The 20,111-nt window shown below is 47.4% G+C and overlaps 1 protein-coding gene across 7 annotated transcripts in view; it reads left to right on the top strand.

Moving 5' to 3' along the window:
* Positions 1 to 3,198, top strand: part of CDK8 (cyclin dependent kinase 8) — a 74,899-nt gene extending 71,701 nt beyond the window's left edge. For all 7 annotated transcript variants that reach the window (XM_069013098.1, XM_069013089.1, XM_069013079.1 and 4 more), the window contains one exon: positions 1,921 to 3,198. In XM_069013098.1, coding sequence (XP_068869199.1) covers positions 1,921 to 2,046 — 126 coding nt within the window. In that variant the 3' untranslated portion in view covers positions 2,047 to 3,198. The remainder of the gene's footprint in view (positions 1 to 1,920) is intronic.
* The last annotated feature ends 16,913 nt before the right edge of the window (positions 3,199 to 20,111 follow it).

The following is a 20,111-nucleotide window of genomic DNA, read 5'->3' as shown; positions in this document are numbered from 1 at the left end:
AGGCTGGAGCAATTCCACTCCTCTGAGCTTTTGCTTGTGATAACCCTCTGGGTGCTTAATGGTATTTAGAAGGGATTGGATATTTACTTTTGTTCTTAAACAAAAGCCATTTGTTGCTTTGGGTGTCATGAAAGAAACTGATTTTTCATTGCCTCTGTCTTAAAATAAGATCTGTTTTAGAAGTCAGGATGCAGGGAGTGTTCTACAACTGAAATAGTCAGTTTTAAGTGGTTAAACTTGTGATGGCTTCCTACATACAGGAGCCACACGTGGGCAAAACCAACATTCAAGATTTTTGTCCTCTGAAGTACATCCTGTATTTGTAACATGGAGAAGGGTGACCCAGAGCTGTGACCCTTCTGTTGATGAGTGACTCAGTCTTTCTCTGAGGGCTGGAGGCAAATGTCACAAAGTTCAGTCGTTGTGCTAATGGTGCCGTTCAGCAGTGCTGGTTTGTTCCCACTGACATTAAGTGCTGGTCCAGCCATTTCTGCCTCCTTTCTCTAGATGTGTTAGCTCAGTCTTATGAGTGTGTTAACAGGTAGAGTATGCCTTTTTTATTTCTGCCATCATCTCAGCATCCTGGGTATAGCTTCTGTTCTAAGTGCTGTACAGCAAGGAAAAAAATGGGTTTTTTTGGTTTTTGTTGTCACTTAATATTTTACTTTCTCAGGGTGTTGGTTCACCACAGTTTTTCTTATTCGGGTCTCAGTAGCAATACCCTAGTCCTGGAATAGTCACTTTAGAGAAGTTTCCAGAACTTTTCTAGAAGCAGCTTTTCCTAAAAAACATAATATGTCCTGTGATACTAAGAATTCAGAAGCTACACAGTTTCTAAATACTGCCAAGTTTGTGAGGGCATGTAAGCCTTAACATGAATGTAAACCAGCACAGTAATGCACTGAGACTGTGTTAATTTAATGACCTTAGATGCTACTAAGGGGTCAGATACTTAGATTGCAAATGTCATAGGCAGTCCTTCTTTCCTTTATAACACATGATCAATAAATAATAACTTCCAGGTTAAGATTGAAGTAGGCAGTTGCTGGTTTGCTGAGAGCTTCTTGTAATGAGGAATGCTTCACTCAATAAATAATTGTGGGAGTTCTGGTTGAAAGGGACCTCTGGAAACCATCTAGCTCAGTCTCCCACTGGGAGCAGGGCTGTTGCTAGTTCTGACTCACTCAGGTTAGCATGGCTTTGTTCAGCTGAGTCTTAAAAACCTTCATAAACAGAGACCTCACAGACTCTATGGGCAGATTCTTGCAGTGCTGTACTGGTCCCTTAGTGCTCCCTTCTCCAGTGCCCCACCTGAACCTCCCAAGCCACAATCTAAGGACATTTTTCCCTGAAATATCTGGTTCCACTGAGGAACATGTTGCTGTTGTCTTTAAACTCTCCTTCAAGTATTTAAGGCTGCTGAGAGATGACACCTTAGCCCAGTCAGTGTTCTCAGCCTGTACTCCTAGGTCACACAAAAGGGTGGCAAGTACATCCTCTGTGTGAAGATCTCCAGAATAAGGCAGAGTGGCTCATCAGCAGTAAGATGCCTTTTCTGGACCTCCACCCCAGCCTACCTTCTTGGTAGGAGAAGGGAGCAAGTGGAGAAGACCACTGCCATGAGTGGTGGTAGCTCAATGTCATGTGCAGGTGCATTGTAGCCATCTGGAGGGTTGGCTGGAGGTTTGACTGTGATGGGTGAAGATTCACAGGAGGCCATTAGAGTGGATAACAGAAGGCTGGCAGCTGTCACTTTCTGGTCTGCTGTTCCTGATGCTGGTTATGTGCTAAAGCCTGGAAGTGCAGCTGCCTTGAGACCGTGCGCGCTGGGTGCCTCGTGAAGAAACGAGTCAGTGGGTGAAGTTGTCTCGCGATGTCCGTGTTACGAAGGGTTGTGTGTCTGTGCTTTCCTCCCTGCAGCGTTCCAACCCCCATGCTGCCTACCCCAACCCTGGACCAAGCACATCGCAGCCACAGAGCAGCATGGGATACTCAGCTACCTCCCAGCAGCCGCCGCAGTACTCGCACCAGACGCACCGGTACTGAGCTGCACCCGGTGCCGTCGCTAATGCTGCAGGACCGGCCGCACGGCTGCGTGCCAGGAGCCCGGCTTGGGCCAGAGAATGTACTGTACAACCACACCTCCCACCTGTCCGACCGCCACGACCCATCCCCTGCCACAGGGCCGAGTGGGGGCTCCCACGTTGTACCTGGTTTTGGGGTTAGACTTGAAAAGAAAGTTGCTAGCACAGTTTGTGTTGTGGATATGCTACTTCTGTAGTTTACTTGACATGGTTCAGACTGACCGATGCATTTTTTTCAGTGACAGTCTGTAGCAGTTGAAGCTGTGAAATGTGCTAGGGGCAAGCATTTTTGTTGTCGTATGTGGTGAATTCTCTTGATGTAACAACTTTATCTGACCAATAGTACACAACATCTTTGAACTGGTACTTGAAACATACAGTATATGTTACCATGGCAAAAAAGCAAACTAACCATCTCTCAGACAGTTTTGATAGACGTTTATTTTTAGTGACTTTTGTGGGTTGGTTCATTTTCCACCTAGATCAGTGTTTCATGACCGACACGATTGCTACGATGAGATTTTTTTAAGAACATGAAAGCGTTTGCATTTTTTCCCCAGCAATTACAAACGTCCCAAAGATTTATTTCCAACGTAAGTTTTTGTTTTTGTTTTGAAATCTATGACTTGACTGGTATTAAAGCTGCTATTTGATAGTAAAATAAGTATGTTGTCATTGATATAAACATGTTTGGTTCAGCAAACCAACTAAAATGATTGTCATAGACAGTGTTTTATTTTTTTCCTGTTGGTGTTAATGATTTGTGAGCATGCTTTGGGATTAAAAAAGCATGAATGATATTTCCTAAAAAGGTGCGGCATCCATTCAGATATTTTGTCATGATTTTTGAGAACCAGCTTGGTGTAGTGGATTTTAAATTTTGTTCAGTTAATTTTTTTTTTTTTTTTTAATGTTCGCACGTTGTTTAGGGGTGCCATTCCTACTGCAGAGGAACAAGGTGTTAGGAGAGCCTTAGAATTTATGAGGAAAAACTTACATACAATGTACTGTATCAAACTATTTTACATGAATGACACAAGTATTCTGAGTAAAAAAAAAATCAAACATTGTTAAAACAAGGTGTTATGTAATAAATTTATTTTTCATAAATCTGCATATGACTTTTGCCTGTATTCCTTTTTATCAGTGAAAACACCCTGCTCCCCCATCCATACATCTGTATCAGGTTGTGTCCTGAGAAGCAGCATCCAATGGGAATTTTTTTTGCAAGGCAGGCTTCTGTTAACTGGTGAGAAGGATAATTTTTCCTTTAAACAGCAGAAAAAATGTCATTACTCTTGTTCTGTACACGTAGCTGATCAGCTGGAGATACTTCAAAAGTGGGTTTATTACTAGTGACATTCCCTAGATCCGACAATTCCTTCATCTACAAAATCCAGAGGCATTCCTATCTGGATAGTTCTTCTGAGGTTTCTGTAGCTCATTCTTATTTTGGTAGGTAGTACCCACACCATGATTTTGACATAAATATATGTAATACATGCAGGATTTTTTTCTGCAGGTGCTTCATGTAGTGTGAATATCAACTGGTGTGATTCATCGAGATGCACTGAGATGCTGATGGGGGGCAAAACAAAAACCAAATTGTTAGCCAGCCTGAGAGGCAAACCATGTTTGAGGTGAAGATAAAACCATCTGAGTGGATGGAGCACAGGTTCAAGTATTCAGGAGACTTTAAACTAAGGAAGAAACTCTGAGTGCAGAATTTATGCTGCTTTTATGATACTGTATGATGCCCTCTTCATTTTGACATAAGAGGTGTCAAAATCTGTCTTTCCTTGGTTTCTGGAACAAATGAATATACAGGTGGGACTGCCTTAAACTTCATGGTTTGCTTCTCAAGTGAAAGCATTTGTAGTTTTTATCCTTAATTTATATATAGGCTTTACGCTTGCCTGTTCAGTATCTCCACACTGTTCCCAGGTACTCACATGGTGCCAAGAGTAACTTTTTTTTTTTTTTTTTTTCTAAATTGCTCTTGGCCCAGATTTTTGTTTCCTATTGATGCATATTCATATTAATGCATAATAGATAATATTATTCATGTGAAAGCAGACTTTTTATTTGATACCACTATATTGTGATGTCTCCAGTAGAAAAGTAGCAGGCATGCTTTAATTTCATTTTTGCAAAAGGAAATGCATCCAGCTGACAAAAGGTGCTCTTGCCATTAGTTTATGCTTGAATTTAATTTTCTTATTAAGAATATATTTGAGATTAAGATGCAGCTTATCAACTAATTACAATAAAACTAAATTATATTCTGCATTTAGTTTGGAATAGCCTGCTACTCTGAATTTCATTCACTCGTATTCTCGTTTTTAGTAGATGTATTGCAGGTTGCATCAACATACAGATCCTACAGGGAAGTCACATATTAATATTTGACTTGTACTGATGTCTCAGTCAGCTGGTCATTTGTTGGGAGGTACTTGAGGTTTCTTCCTCTAGGACTTTGGAAAGAAAAAGTTTTTCAATGCTTGGTATAACCTCTGCTACCTTCAAGACAGGGTATGATTCTGTATTGCAGATAAGGTCAATCACATCATATGCATGATAATTATAAGAGATCTTCTGCATCAGGCAAGCTTTTTAATACTGACTTTAGGAATACTGAGGGCAGGGCTCTAAATTACTTTCCTGAACTGTATAAAATAACATTAATCCTGTTATGCTCTTGATGGGGCTTCTACATGAGGGTTACAGAAAGGGGAGGAAGAAGAAAGCACCTTTGAGAAGGGTTTAATAGAAGAGTTACAAATTCCTTTGAGGAGGTGGCAGCAGCAGCCAGCATGCGAGCCGTGCCTCTTTCCTCGCATGGCTCAGCTTTTGTTACTGGATTCAAGAACTTCAAAGCTTTTCCTTATTCACCAACAATTATCTGGACCCATCTGAGTTAATTTAAAATAGCTGGAGTCTGGGAGCCTTTGTTGCTGTGATTAAAGGACAAATTGTTTTGCTAGAGTAGGCTTATGTTGGAAATGGGCTACAAGCTTAACTTGATCGTGAGGATAAATATGCAGTTGCACCTTAACCTTGGCACTCTCAGCAAGCCTGGCCTGTGGCAGCTCTGCATTTAATATACCAAATAAAGACCCAGCTGCTTTAAGAAGAAATAAGTAACTTTTGCACTGATCCCTTTTGAAGAGGGTTTCAGCATTAGTGGTGGGAGGAGCAGTCCCACCTTCCTAGAGGGAAAAACCAGAAGACTGGTTCTGTCCTGTTCTTCCCTGTATATGTATAAATAGGAAAATACTCAGTGCATTTACTGAGTTTGCTCATGGCAGTGCCCAAACAAAGCCCAGCTGAGGGGTAGGCCAGTGTTCAGGTTTTCTTCTAGATTCTTTTTTTCAGGGGATGTTTAGGGTGGATAACTTTACCCCGAGGGTAGCTGGACAGTGGAACAGGCTCCCCACGGAAATGGCCATGGCACCAAGCCTGCTGGAGTTCAAGCACTTAGGTAATGCTCTCAGTCATGTGATGTGATTTTTGTTGTCCTGTACAGGGCCAGGAGTTGCACTTTGATGATCCTTGTGAGTCCCTTCCAACTCAGGATATTCTATGATTCCTTCATTCTGAAGCCACTGCTGGACAAACTCTTCTGGCTTCACTGAAAGGCAAGCCGTGATCTCTGCTTTTCATGTGTGGTGGCTGTTGATGATTTTATGGGCATAGTTAGGCAGTTTGGCTGCAACCAAGTGTGGTAATGGAGCCTGCAGGAGCTCATAGTGATGCCTGAGGTGGCCACCTAAAACAGTCTAGACAAGAATAAGAGAATAATAGTAGGTATTTATTTGAAGGGCCTTCAAAGGTACACCCTGGGCAGTCAAAAGGCTACAGCCAAGATGGACCCTGGGCCACGGGTTCTTCACCCTTTTATAAGTTTGGTTCATTTGCGTATCAGGGTTAATTCTCCAGTTAAAACTTCAGTTAATGATGTAACTACCCCAGGTTTGCCCTCCTCTTACACATTTTGGGCCTAGGACAATCTGGTTGTCCTTGAAGAGCAAGCCCGGAGAGGCTTTGTTAGGTCTACCTAGCATGAGACAACAGTAGTTAACAGGCTACAAGAAACTTCAGAGTTACACACTAGCTGTAGGGTATGCCCAACCTCTGCCCTGGAGGGAGGCCTGCTGAGATAAGGAGATTGCATAACTTCCCAGCAGAACTCTCCTGGAAAGGCAGCCACTCTTCAGTTATGGTGAGAAGAAGGGAGACCCAGAATCCTCTGGGAAAGCCTGTGCAGATCCTTTATAACCCATTGGCTTTTACCCTCTGACACCCACCCCCTGTATCCCTGTAAGATCTAGCTCTGCCCCTGTGAGAAGAGAGAGCTCATCCCTGGCCTCCCCTTCGCGGGGTGCAGACTAAAAAAGCTGCCCCATGCAGAGCTGCCAAACGAGCCTCTCGTCTCTCTCCTCCTGGTCTGGCCTGGAGATTGCCCCGCAGAGCAAGAGCTGAAATCACGAGCTGATAAACACTGAAGAGCTGACAGCCTCTCTGCACAGGCACTCTGGCTACGGCTGAGGGAAGACACCAGGCCCCGGGAAGACGGTTCCTCACGGGACCATCTCTCTGGACTGGTCACAGCTTCCTGGGTCTGAGCTACTGACCCCACACCAGCTGCCTCAACTAGGCAGTACAGGATTTGAAAAGTATAAAAGTTAAAACCTAAGGCAGCAATAGGACTTAGTGTGTATCAGGAACGAAAGACATGGAGTATTTCTTGGAGCCAGTGGTGAAGTTGCAGACCTACCAGTTGGAGTAAATATTGTTGCCATGGTTAAAATGAGCCTCATTTCTGCAGAAGGAATGAGTAATATGGTGTTCCCTATACCCTATTTTAGTTCCTCCCCTGAATAGAGCAGCCTTTTTTTGTTGGGAAGGGCAGCTATCCCAGCATCCTCCTTTAGGCTGAGTGGTGGCAGTGCTTCAGGCTGCCAGTTCTGAGACAGTTTAGTATCTAGTGTCCCTGGAGACCAAGGTAGATGAGCCTGATTCAGTGTAATTTGCTTGTCACAGCTATGGATAAAGAACACTGTGAAATAATTTGTCTGACATCTGAATGATGGGATGTACAAACTGCTCCAGCAGTAGGATAGAGAGAGAAAAAGGTGCTTACCCTTTGAAAGCAAAACAGAAACAAAGCTGCTGCTGTTTCCACCAGGTCTCCTGTGATAAGTTCCTCCTCAAGGATTTCAGGCAGACTTTCAGTGATGGCAGGAGCTGTCTCCAGGGAACTGTCTGTATTTGCAGGGATGCTGTGCTGGAGAGCTGGGCACTGGCACTGGTGTTAATGAAGCCATTGCTCTGGGGTGATGGACACGAGCTCCAGCCCAGGATGGGAATCTGGATGAGCTCCATCACTGCCCTGAAAGCTCCCATGTCACAAGATGTTGAAAAGTACTTTTCAGCCTGCCAGAATTAGGGTGCCTTTCCTTGGCTCTCATGGAGTTTAATTATCCCTGAGTTTAACTATCCCTTTGCATTTCTGCTGCTGCGTAGGTGGACGGGGTAGTCCCCCGAGCCAGGGGAGCGGGTGAAAGGGCTATTACTTAAGCTGCTCAGCACATCATGGCACATAGCCCTGAGCCCACGGAACACCAAGGACAGCCTTTATGGCATGGCTTTTGGGAAGTGTTTCCGTTTGCTCAGCCGGGGATGCGGGAAGGCTGCCATATCCTTGGAGCAAGCCTTTGTTTAATGTTTGTGGGAGCTTTGAATCTGTACAGTGTGTCACCCGTGGTGTGTGAAGAGCAGCAGCCTCTCTGACACCCCATTAGGTGCATATGGGAAGCAGCTGGCTGACCGAGGGAGGGAGGGAGATGAAGTAGGGATTTGTGTATGGACAGTGCTTACAGGAGTGCTGAGATAGAGGTGAAAAGCCCTTGAGTAGATTCTTATGGAAGGACCATGGTTACACCTGTCCCGAAGGCGCTCTGTGAGAAGGCCAGGAGGGATTGTCTTGCCCTGAGGTGTAAAGAGCACCCCTGTCTTTCATGGGAGCTCATTCCTTCTCTGACCTGCTGTGCCAAAATCTGACCATGTCTTATATTTGTTTATGCAGTTGCCTTTAGTATTTGGCTGGTCTTCCCACAAGATGCTGGCCAGGTGTGCTAAGAGCTGCTCTTATTGATCAGCTTTTAAAATTAAATTTCAGTTTCTGTTTATAGTGTTTCTCAAGTATGCTTAGGGACCTGTGAAGCTTCCTACAACAGCCAAGCTCCACCGTAGTGAATTCATGCCCGTAACTGGGCAGGGGAGACAGTAGGATGTATTCTTTGGCATGCTTCACACCTGCTTTAGCCATGTGCTCCTGTAGATCAGAATATGGAGATACCCAGCAAACTGTGGAGAAGGATTCTTTCGGGATCAATCCTGCATTTGGGTGCCAGCAATGATCACTGGGATGGGGGGGGGGGGGTGTGCCTCAAGCTCAGCTCAGTGTAGTGCTCAGCTCAGTGCAGACAGCTTGTACACAGCTTGGGCACTCCTGATGTCCTCTGCACAGGCTTCAGGCTTTGCTCTGGGTCTCTGCCCCACCTTGCTTTCAGATCAAGAAAAGATGAAGGGAGTATGATGTCCCAGCCCAGGAAATGCCTGTATAAACTCCTAAAGTATGTTCCACTCCTACCAGCCATGCAGGTATGTAATACAGCCGTGCAATTTATTTGCACACCAGACAAAACCAGCTGGCTTGAAAATCCCCTCAGGGTCTTTGGAGACCTTGCTGGGAGAGCCCTGCAGGGACTTCTGATACAGAGCAGCCTGTGCCTCCAGTGATGGGCAGAGGAGGCCCGGGGCTGATGAACAGCTGCTTGATCAGATCTCATCCAGCCCTCACTCCATGGGTGAAGAGGTGAGGCTGTCATTTGCAATCACACGCTTCTCCAGCTCCCCAGGAGGCTCAGGCAGTGCTGGACCTGTCTGAGGGGAGGAGGGAGGGTGGTGGCTGCAGGCAGCGAGGTGCTGGTCAGTCAGGCTGGCTGGTCTGTGCCCTGGGGCTCAGCAGGACGTGGATAGCTCGAGGTGCTGAGGGGACTCACTGTCAGAAGGGACAATCTGCTGGAAAAACACCTTTTCTCCGATGGAAAAGTTGCAGAGCGTGTGGGCACTCTGAGACAGTTCTAATGGGCTGAAGGGGAGACCAGCTCATGGCCTGAAGCTGCCTCACACAGCACCTGGTTGCTCACAGTGCTTCAAGTGTCTGCTGGGATCTGCAATCCTGTTTCCAGCCCCTGGGGATTTATTGCTGTGTCCTTGCCCACAAAATTTCAATGAGTGCAGCACCCCAAGTGTGTGAACAATGAGCACAGTCATGGGGGAAGTTGGTGACACAGGTGCCAAGCCACTGCTCTAATGAACAACACGCTGGGTTGTGTTTACAGGAGATTGATCATTTTGGTTTAAGTATTAGAGAGCAGGAGATGGCTCTAAGAGTGATTTTAGCTTCCACCAGGAAAGAAGGCAGGGAAAACGGATCAACATAGAACATTATCAAGAAAGCTTGTCTGTCATATTTGTCTTTTTGTTTGTTTGGGGTTTTTTTTAACAATAAAAAGTATGGAATCCAGTTCACTGGGAACAAGAAGGAATGGTATCCCAGAGGTTTGTGTTTTAATGGAGTAACCTATGCTGCACCATGCAGTGTCCATAAACCAGCAACATGCACATACCTCAAAGGAATGAGGAAAAACCAAACTGGAATCTGGATTTGGAAGACAAAGTGGGTATAACAAACCTGCAGTTGGAACAAAAGGCCATGAAATGGGAGTTCCCCCCGGTGTGGTTCCAGCATGTTGTACACACGTGCCCACAGGCAGTGACTGATCCCACTGAGCACGGCCCAGGGGTGCTGCAGCCACAAGTGCTGCTCATGGGGTTCAGTGCGTTTGAGGGGGGTCCTGAAGGGTGCAGGGCCACAAGCAGGAGGAGGGGTGGTGCAGCTTTTGTCTCCACTGTGTTTTTTTACAGAATGTTGCAAAATGGGGCAGAAAAGCACCCCTGTCCTCCCCAGAGGACACTGGAATGTAGAGGTGTCATCACTGTTACTGAATCTGCAGTTTATTCCTTAAGTAAAGGCATTTCCAGAGAAAAGGGTTAAACATCCACACCGCAAAACATTTTCACTGGCTGGAAACCTCATTAATTGATTGTAAAAATTACTTTCCTCGCGAGCAGTACCTTAAACAGTAATATTTAAACAGGGTGGTTTATGCTCCATGAGGTTACAAGTACACCTTTGTTGATCCTTAACATTCCTTGTGTAATTCTTAATAATGCCCGGAATTAAAATATTGATTATGCTAATTATTTATAAAATGTTAATTAATATCCAAGAGCTATTCAGAACAAAATCCTGTGCATAAGGAGCAACAATGCAGAGCATGGCCTGTCCTGAGAGGTTACTGATCTTCATGGTGATGTATCAGGGCAGATTATTGTATATATGTATATATTTTTTTTTCTTTCTTGGTATTTCAGTCAATCTTTTGATCTGAAAATCTTGCAGCATCAATGGCTTGGAGCAGATGCAGTTGAGGATCAGGATCTCCCAAATAAACCATCACCACACCGCCTCAGGCTTCCAAGTCAGACAGGGAAGGGGAAAAGCCTGCAAAAAACCCGAGACATATCAAACCACAAAGCAGGGAAGGATAGACATGGATATGTCGTGGGCTGTGAAAATACCAAAGCTGAGGCCATGGTAAGAGAAGTTAAGAGGTGTGCCAGAATGAAAACTACTGAGAGAGAAAAGCAAACCAATGTTCTGGAGATACTTTGGAGGGGCATGAATGCGAGGGTGCTGCAGGGCAGGCGAACAGTGGTGTGGTTTGGGGCTGGGCAGTACCAGGACCTGCTGCTCACCCTCCATGCCAGGGTCTGAGCCCGCAGCTGAGTCCCCTTTCCATTCCCACATGGCATCAACGTTTCCGAGTGCTGCTCCTGCCCAAATCAAGCTCCGCTCTCTCAAAGAAGACAAAATGTCCTTGAGCTGGTGATTTGCTGGTGCCTGGCAGGAGCACATTGGGGAGCGAGCCCAGGGAGGGCCCTGTCCCTGCTGTGCCAGGGGCTGGGCAGAGGTGGATGTCATGGCTAGGTGGTGGCCAGCGCTCATGTCTGCTTAGTGCCACGTTGCATGGAAGAGAATCTGACAGGAATCAGAGCAAATGCAGCTCTCAGGCTCTTACTGTTCAAGCCTCACATAGAGGGTGCTATTTCAGATAAATATTTTAGGCAGTAAAACATCCTTCAGAGAGGGCTGCTACATTCCCGTTGTGTGCCTTCTTGCTGGGAGAAGCCTGCCTTAGCTGCTTCAAATATTCAAATGCTTGATATATAGTAACTGTTTTATGGAAAAATGCCTCTGGGTGAGATGTGTTTAATAGAGAGAGGCTAATATGTGAGTGATTTATCTCATTTTGCTAAGTTCATGCCTGTAATTCAATAACCCCATGAGCTACACTTAACTGTATTCAATAAAGATGATCTACAGGAGATATTCATGCAGGTGAAGGATTCAAGAACTGGAGGAAAGGTTGTTATAAATAAGTGAGTTTGAAGTAAACAGGGAGCTCAGGCAGAACTGTCCCCTAGGATAAATGTCTTGAGCATCATTAAACCAGTACAAATGGCTCTGTGAGCTGCAAAGATTTCTTCCTCTGAAAGGAAAAAGCTGTGAGAGAGACTTTCATTAGGGAGAAAATGCCACCTTGCGCTCCGGCCATGACCCAAATCCTGCAGCAATCCTTCGTGAGCTGTCATCTTGGGGAGCATCCCCAGCAGAGCGTGCCGGATCCTCTGGCAATGAGGTGGTGTTACGAAGGGCACAGGAAGGTGGTTTTACAAGCAGACAGAGGAAAGAGGTGTGACAGCCCAGGGCTTTATTCTCCATCTGCTTTAGAAAACCTTCAGACGCACTTGGGTGTGCAAAATGCTTTACAGACAGTGCTGCATGCAGACTCTGACAGCGTGACAAGGAAAGGTGGTCTCTAAATAGCTGTTCAGAGCTGTAATTGCCCAGTTTGATTGTAAAACTAAAGTAAACAGCACTGGCAGCTGAGTCACCCAATTGCAGACCTGAAGCACTTCTAAGTTAGCTCTAAAAATACCTTGTGTGCTTCTAAGTTACTGGCTGTATGGAGAAGAAAAGGGCACCGAGAAATAAAGGCATCACGGCATTAACAGTGACTGCACAAAGGGCTTTGGGATGAGGTGTGAGTGTTGTCCCTGGCCTGGCACTGTGGCCAGCATGGCTGTGTGGCAGCCCAGCACTGGTGGCTCACTGTGTGCAGATCTAGGTGTCAGCCTGGGCCAGAAACGGGCTCTCAGCCTCTGCCCCACAGCTGAGTGGGACAGCCCACCCCAGACAGCCAGGGAGTGTTCCTAGTTGAAAGTGTAGAGCAGTTGCAATAGCAGGGAAAATGTGGTGTTTTTCAGCCAAAAAGGTGACAGAAGAGGCCTAGGAACAGCAAATAGGCCATGGCCATCCATTGCCTTTTCCCAGCCAACACTTTGGAGGCATGAAGCAAAAGCAGGAGGCAGCAGCTTCAAAACGGAGAGGTGCTTTCACACCGCATGTCATTACGCAGTGGGGCTCTGCCATGGGAGCCAGCCACAGCTTCAAAATGTGGCAGGAAAAAGTCATAGGAAGGAAAATAATTTAAACTCTATTGCCCACAGAGGCACTAAGCGTGGCCCAGGAGGTCCCTTGGATCCCCAGGGCTGGGGAGGAGAGGTTGGGAAGGTGCTACAGTGGGTTCAGCCTGTCCTCACCCTCCTCCCATGGCATCTGTGGCTGGTAGGAACAAGCTGTGGGGTCAGATGGACATTTGGTCTGACCAAGGGTGACTGCTTCTCTACGACAAGCAGTCTCACACAGTGGGGGTAGCTGTCCCTGAGCCACCACATGAAGGTCACTCTGTAGCTGCAGCCTGGCAAACGTGCTGTGCTCAGCCCCCTCAGTCCTGCAGCGTGGCCACTCGCCCAGCACAGCTGGAGCCTTTTGATATGGGGGGCATTTGCCTGGTCATTGCTTGACAGTCAAAGCCCAAAATCTTCAAAAATTTGAAAATCAGCCCTGGAGCAAAGTGAGTGAGAGGAGACACTGAGCTGGCAGGGTTAGAGGAAAAGATGAGAGAGAAAGGTGCCAGAACCCCTGGGGCACCTGCTGCTGCTACCACAGCTCCTGGTGCCAGTACCACCAAGAGCTTGGGTATTGCTGGAGGGAGTGGGAAGGGCCTAGGGAGCTGTAGAATAGTTGGCAGAGACAGAAAGGAGAGCAGATGGAGGAAAGGACAAACACGAGCAGTGGGAGCACCCCAATCTGTGCAACCCACTGTGGTACACATGCTACTAGCTCCTGTTTTTGACTTCTCTTCCTGGTAATTATTGCATTGGAATAAACAAACCAGCTCTTACCCCCTGCAGACACCCTGTTTCTGGTGCCCACAGACTTCTTCAAAGACCTAGCAGCCAGCACAGGAAGGGAGCTATAGATCTTGATTCTATCCTGACACATCATTGCCGCAGATGGGGCTGGCAGCAGCAGCCTGGGCTGAGGCACAGCCAGCTGCTCAGCTTGTCTGGGATGGAGTTTGGGATGACTGGAGCACTGGAAGGGATTTTCCAAAGCATGTGTCACAAAGCTGACAGGTTTTGGGTTTCCTGCTACTTTCAGAAGGGACTTTGCTTGATATGAGCTCATCTGTTTGTAAGGTTTGGCAGGGGCAGCCAAAGTACTCACCCCTGCGTGGGCTGCATGCAGCCTCACAGCACCTCTCCTGGTCCTTGCCAGGGCTGAAGGGGATGCCTGACCCTGGCATCCCACACTGCCCATTCCAGCTACTCCACTGGGCCAAGTGGCTCAGCAAGAAGCTAAATATACTCAGGTCTGTGGGGTGAAAGTTTGGAGGGACATGTTAAAGCACTGCAGCTACATCTGAGGAAACAAGTCTGTCTGGGCCTTTAGTCCAGGACAGCCTCCAAGGGTTTCTTTAGGTCAGTCACTCTTGTGCCTTTCCAAGTGTTTAGGAAAGCTCATTTTTTCCAGCTGGTTCAAACAAAGACTAATGTTGATGTTTTTCCAAAAGCTTTCCAAATAGGTTTTTGAACAAAGCTGTACAGGCCAGAAGTGGGAATAACAGGAATGTGCAAAGTCCCTGGAGAGCAGAAAAACTTCTCTGCTGGGTTGGATTTGTTCTTCAGTTTTTCCATAAAGTAGCTAATTGAGCTTTTTTTTTTCCCTTTGGTTGTCATTCTTTTTGGTTGATGATATGTTTGTAGCTGCCATTTATGTAAAACATCCTGCTAAAATTTGTCCCAGTCATCTTTTCACTCAGAAGCCACAGAAATATGATGTATTATATTAGGCATCGGTCTACCACCTCAGTGATCTCCCTCCTTCACATACTTTGCAGTTCTCTGTTTAGCATCTCTGGTTGCTGTGTTGCTTGCACACACTGTAACTATTTTGCATCCCATCTGCCCTCAACAGTGGTACCCTGGTCACCTGCACCAGCATCCATGGAAGGAAAAGTCTGGGGTAATCTGAAAGACACAGTAAAAATAGCAAATCTCTCTTTCTCCCTCCCCCTCTCTCTCTGGATCTGAATAAGCCAACCCTTATAAATATGCAGAGTAATAAAACCCTTAATGCAGTGTGATTAAAAAGTTACGGTTCCCCCAGCAACCCGAAGGCGGCTGCCTCGCGCGTGCCGAGGGTCTGAGATGGCTTTGCTGGGAAATTAATGCCTTCATCTGCCTCCGTGCGACACAGCCGGGCTGGGGTTGCCATGGGAATGGGAGGTCAGGTTCTGCCTGGTTCGAGCGTGGAGAAACTCTCTGCTCCCCTGCCCTGCCCTGCTCTCCTGTGCCTCGGTGACTGGCAGCTGCCTCATCCAGCTGCCTGTTCCCAGCACGATGCCTGAGAGCAGCTTCCTGGCCTTCAGTCCAGCCCCACACCTGGCACAGATGTCTCCCCCCACCTGGCACCTCTGTTTCAAACCCCTTTTCTTCATCTTTCCCTCAGCACCCAGTGCATCCCAAAATGTGTTCTTTTTTTAGTTGTTTCTTTCAGTCCTCAGTCCCCTATGAGGCTCGTCACACTGCCACTGGTCTTCTCCTTAATCAGCTCTGGGTCAGTCCTCTCAGCTCACCCTCTCCTTCTTGCTTTTCCCTGTACGCCCTTACTGGGGACACAAGCACCTGCTGAGCCCTTTTAGATGAGGGCTCAGGGAACTGTTTGTGTAAAATATATGTGATAAACGTCCTGAATATTTTGGGTGGGTGATCGCAGGCCCCATGCCCCTTGTTTGCTCACGGCAATTTGTGAGTCTAGTCCATGAACAGCACTGGTCTCCAAGGCTGTCAGTCATCAGTACAATGAAATATGAAGTTCGGTTTTCGGAGGGGAGCTCAGGAAGTAATGCAGGTAAGGAACCCTGTGGGCAGGAGCAAACCCAAAGCGAGAATAAGGTGTGAATTCTGTGAGGGTAATTAGTCTTTAGGAGCTCTCAGCCAGGATTTATGACACACATCAGGATTTTAATGAAGACAGAGTGTCTTTCTCACAGATTCACTCCTGCTCGGGCACAAATTGCCGGGCTGGATGCAGGAGCTCCTGGCTGCGGTTTTATGGACACTTGTACAGGAGGTTGGGCAGCTGATGGCAACGGCCCCTCGGCCTTCCAGTTATGACTCTGTGAATTTCAAACTGCTCGTTCTCTTGTAGTAAGTGTAATTTACATGGAATGAAATGCCAGCCAGTCAGTGGCCGGGAGCAATGCCACGTGGCTGCTGCCACGGCCCGAGGCGGCCAGCGCTGGGAGAGGCAGCTTGCCACTGGCAGCCCCAGCGTGCCGCATGCAGCTTCCGTCACGGCAGCTCGTTAAAAGCCCATTGGGGAGGAGTTGGTCACACAAGGAAACCTTAATAATCCAAATGCTCCCTCCAGATGTGACAGGGACCTCCCATACATCTGTGCACTGGGAGCATGAATAGGACATTGGCTGTGAACAAAACAAACACTTGGTGATTTTCACAAATCTCTCTACAGGTATTTTTATTCCCTCTCCATCACCACTCCCCCTAGCAGTAGGTATCCTTCTTGCTCGTCTTTTTCCCTCCACTTTCCATGCTAAATTACAACTTCAGTAGGACGTCTACCTTTGCTTGCCGTACCATGATTATTCATTCAATTCCATAATCTCTTGTTTTATTTTCACCCATTTTATCTGGAGGTAGCATTACTCGGAGACTGTTACTCCAGAATACCAAATAAATTTTCAGATTTTTTTTCCATTTTCCCTGTAATTTCAGTGTTATTAAAGATGTACCCTGTTAAACCAAAATAGATGAGAGGCTAATGAGAGGTCCTGTTTTAACTCCACGTGAAGGGCAGGCAGGGAATAGTAGTTGCAAGGGATCTTTCTCCTGCAGGACACATACTGCAGTGATTGTTGGTCTTTTATTGAGCAGAACTGGGAGCCTGGAGAAATCCTTGAAAACGAGGATCCAGGATTTACAGACACCTATCTCCTGCTTTCTGCCTTGGTTTTGTGGGGATCATCAGGTCTCTGGGTCCAGGGATTTCACCTAGAGAGTAACATGACTGATGCAGCGCCACTGCCTATGTGTGGTGTCTCCTGGCAGAACTAGAGGGAAGGTACCTGGGCAGATTGGAAGTGAGTTATATCCCACCCACTCCCTGTGTTAGTGGGAAGTTGGAAGCTAGGCTGCTATTCCTAGCCTGTAAATTCATGCCATTACATCAGAACTGCAGCTTTCATTTTTGCAAAAAGTGGGAAAACTTGTAAATAGAAGACCTCATGTGTATTGGAATTCACCTTGAGGTTCATTAGCTTCATTGCTGATTTGTTGAGCAAGGAGCCTTCACACTTAATGTACTCAACAAAATGAACAGCACTTAGGCACTTGGCCACTCTTCAGGATTGTGAAGGGATGAGCAAAGCCAAAATATAAACCCAGGTTCAACTGTGTTTGGCTTTTCCCCTTAACTCCTGCTGCAGGGCATCAAGATGATTTAATCCATGGGCAAAATAGACAAGGACTGGGCTCAGGAGCAGCCTGTGAAATCCAGCCCTAGCCAGCAGCACTGCTTGGAAGCAGAAACAACCCCTGGATACCTCTCAGATCCATCTTAAAGGATGAGCACCTGGCTGTTAAGTGTATTTAATGAGTGTCAGATTAGCTGAGCTGTGGGAGATGTGGTTGGGATGTGGGAAGCAGAGAGGAGCTCTGTGGAGGGGCAGTGCCTCTGTCACAGGCTGTGATGAGGATGTGCCCCACATGGATGAGGCCCTGGCACCTGTGTGTGGCACCTGCCCCTGGACTGCTGCTGAGCACCACGCTTGAGCTACATTTGTGAGTGGAGCACCATGCTTGAACTACATTTCTGAGTGCAGCTTGTGTCAACTGGACATAGATAGTCTAGCTTAAAAGTAATCAGTCAGGCCCTGGAGAGGTCTATGAAAATCACAGTGTGTGAAGAGCAAACGGGACAGCTTGGTTTTTAAATTAATATAACCAGTTTCACTGTGAATTCTTGTTAACCTCGGTTGGCTTTTCTCTCTGAATATTCATAATTAAGTGAGTTCTCAGTTGCCCTGAGCTCTGCGAACAACACAGTCACCTGAACATGGGGAAGATCTTGCATTCCTCTTTGAAGACTGATGCACCTACAGAGCAGCAATTGTTCCATGAAGGTTTCCCATTTATCAGATTGATGGTGGAAACCAGGATCAGCCTCTGTGCCTGACAGGTCTGGGACTGCTCTGCTGGAGGCTCTGGGCTTGCATCTTCGGAGCACACGGGCAGCCCTGTCTTTTGGGAAAGGGGCCCTAGGCAGAACCCGGGCACAGGCCAGCTTCCCTCCAGGTGGTGCAGGAGGAGAGCTGCTTTCCTGGCCAGCAGGGAGCTCTGTGCTTCCTGGACAGGCAGGTGCCTCTCCATGGGGCAACACAGGCACTGCCCAGCAGGCCAGCGCTGACCCAGCCTTCCTGACATTCCCTGCAGCTACAAGAATTGTTTTGGCAAGCTTAGTTGACTTCTTCCCTGCACAGGCGTCAGACGGAGATGTGCAAGGTGTGCCTTGGTGATCACGGCGGGGCAGAGCGGGGCTGTGAGCTGCGACTGCGGGCACAGCGGCCTCCCTGGCTCCTGCCCTCCCTGATCCCAGCCACAGCCCCCCTTCCAGAGAGAGCCTTGCAAGCTCTGCCAGGTAGAGCAGCTCTGCCGAGAAGAGATGTACAGAATTTGTGAGAGTTTAGATGGACTGGTGATGGCAATGCCTCCAGCCTCAGCACCGAGTGCTGCCAGGTGAGCGCTCCCCTGTCCGATGGGCAACCAGGCCTGTGCCGCTCCCTTACCTGTGAGGAGCGACCTCACGCCCCAGAACAGCCTTCGGGGCAAAGGAATACTTTTAGATTTGGGGTGGAAAAGACCGTCTGGGAGCTCTGCATCTCTGGTTCCGTCCTCAGCAGCCGTGGGCGATCACCTCCTCCCATTTCCCTCAGAGACTGGTCAACCTCGTCATCACCTTCCTGTCCTCGTTTTCCTCCCCTAGCAGTTATCCCCTCTTCCAGCTTCCAGACTATCCCCATGTTAGATCACTCTTGCTGTGGTTTTCTTGCCATGTCTCCTGCTTGTCCCCCCGCCCGCTCCAGCAAACACCGAGGAGCCGGGAGAGGCGTACCCAAGTGTAGTACGGGATCGCACCATAAGAGGGAGATGATTCCCTGTGGATTTTCTGGGAGACCTGTAGCCCCGTCCTGAGTAGTGGGTGCCAGTGGAAAAGATGGGCCATGGTGGGCACAGAGCTCTGGCAGAGGGGAGAAGAAGGGGACATCTCAGGATCCTGCACCTCGGGAGTGTGGTGTCCTTTCCATGGGTTTATCCCGGGAGGTTGTCGATAGGTCTTGGAAAGGCTGCTGTAACCGAAGGATAATTTCAGGTATTCCAGTGTGTTGCAACACAAAAAGGGCTGCAATCTCTTCTAGCCAAACTGTTTAAATACTGTTCTCTGTAAAGTCAGTTTCTAGCCCCACAGAAGAAAAATACTAATTTTGTCGCAAAACCAGCCTTCCTTCTCCAAGGGAAGAAAGTTTTTTCCCAAGGTCTGAAGTGCAAACTTAGACCTTTTAAACCATGCTTTTTGAACTTCAACAAAAGAAGGGAAAACCCAGATCAACCAAAACATATGTACCAGTGTGGGTATCTTGCATTATCACCCTGGCTGCCTAGAAAACAGCACCTTGGTGTTCATTTCTGGAAGAGATTTGAATTCAGGGACAAGGTGCGAGACATTTTGAAAAGTCTTCATTAAAGTGCTGAGATATTTCCCACCTCCTCCTCCTCTTCCCATCACACCTTTTTCCCCCCTCCCCCCTTCCTTCTCTCCAAGCCTTGTCACAGGAGGTTAAGGAGCAGAATTACATTAACTGCCTCTTTCTTCCAGTCCACAGCCATCTCCCTAGTGGCAGACATTGTTTTTGCCATGACTGTTTGAAGCTGGAAAGGGCCTGAACTGTGCCAAGTTCAGAAGTTCCTGTGATAGCTGAAGAACAGATTGAAGTGTCCAACACATGGCAGCCTTCTCTACTCCTCCTGCATCCTGGTGCAAATGCTTTCAAGCCACAAAAAAATCTTGCTTGAGGTTGCTGTTGGCTGCTTGGCTCCACAGAACGTGCATGGCCTCCCAAGGCATTAGGGAGAGGGCAGAGGGAAGAGAGCAGCCTGCTAGAAGAGGCTACGGTGGAATCCCCTCAGGATCTTTGCTGCGCCAGAGGTTTTGGGCTGCCAGGCTTTTGTGGGAGGCAGATGGGCCACAGGGACTCAAGAGATGCCAGAGGAAGTCAACGGGCATGTACCAAGCAAGAAAATCTCTTGTCAGGGTAAAGCCTGTGGGCTCGTCTCCAGCAAGAGGGATGGGAGCAGGCAAACACTCAAGGGTGGGACTGTGAGAAGAGAGTGGAGCAGGCCACTGGT

Source organism: Aphelocoma coerulescens, chromosome 1 (assembly GCF_041296385.1).
Source record: "Aphelocoma coerulescens isolate FSJ_1873_10779 chromosome 1, UR_Acoe_1.0, whole genome shotgun sequence".
Lineage (NCBI taxonomy): Eukaryota > Metazoa > Chordata > Aves > Passeriformes > Corvidae > Aphelocoma > Aphelocoma coerulescens.
The sequence above is the reverse complement of the archived record's forward strand: the minus strand, read 5'-3'. Positions and strand labels throughout refer to the sequence as shown.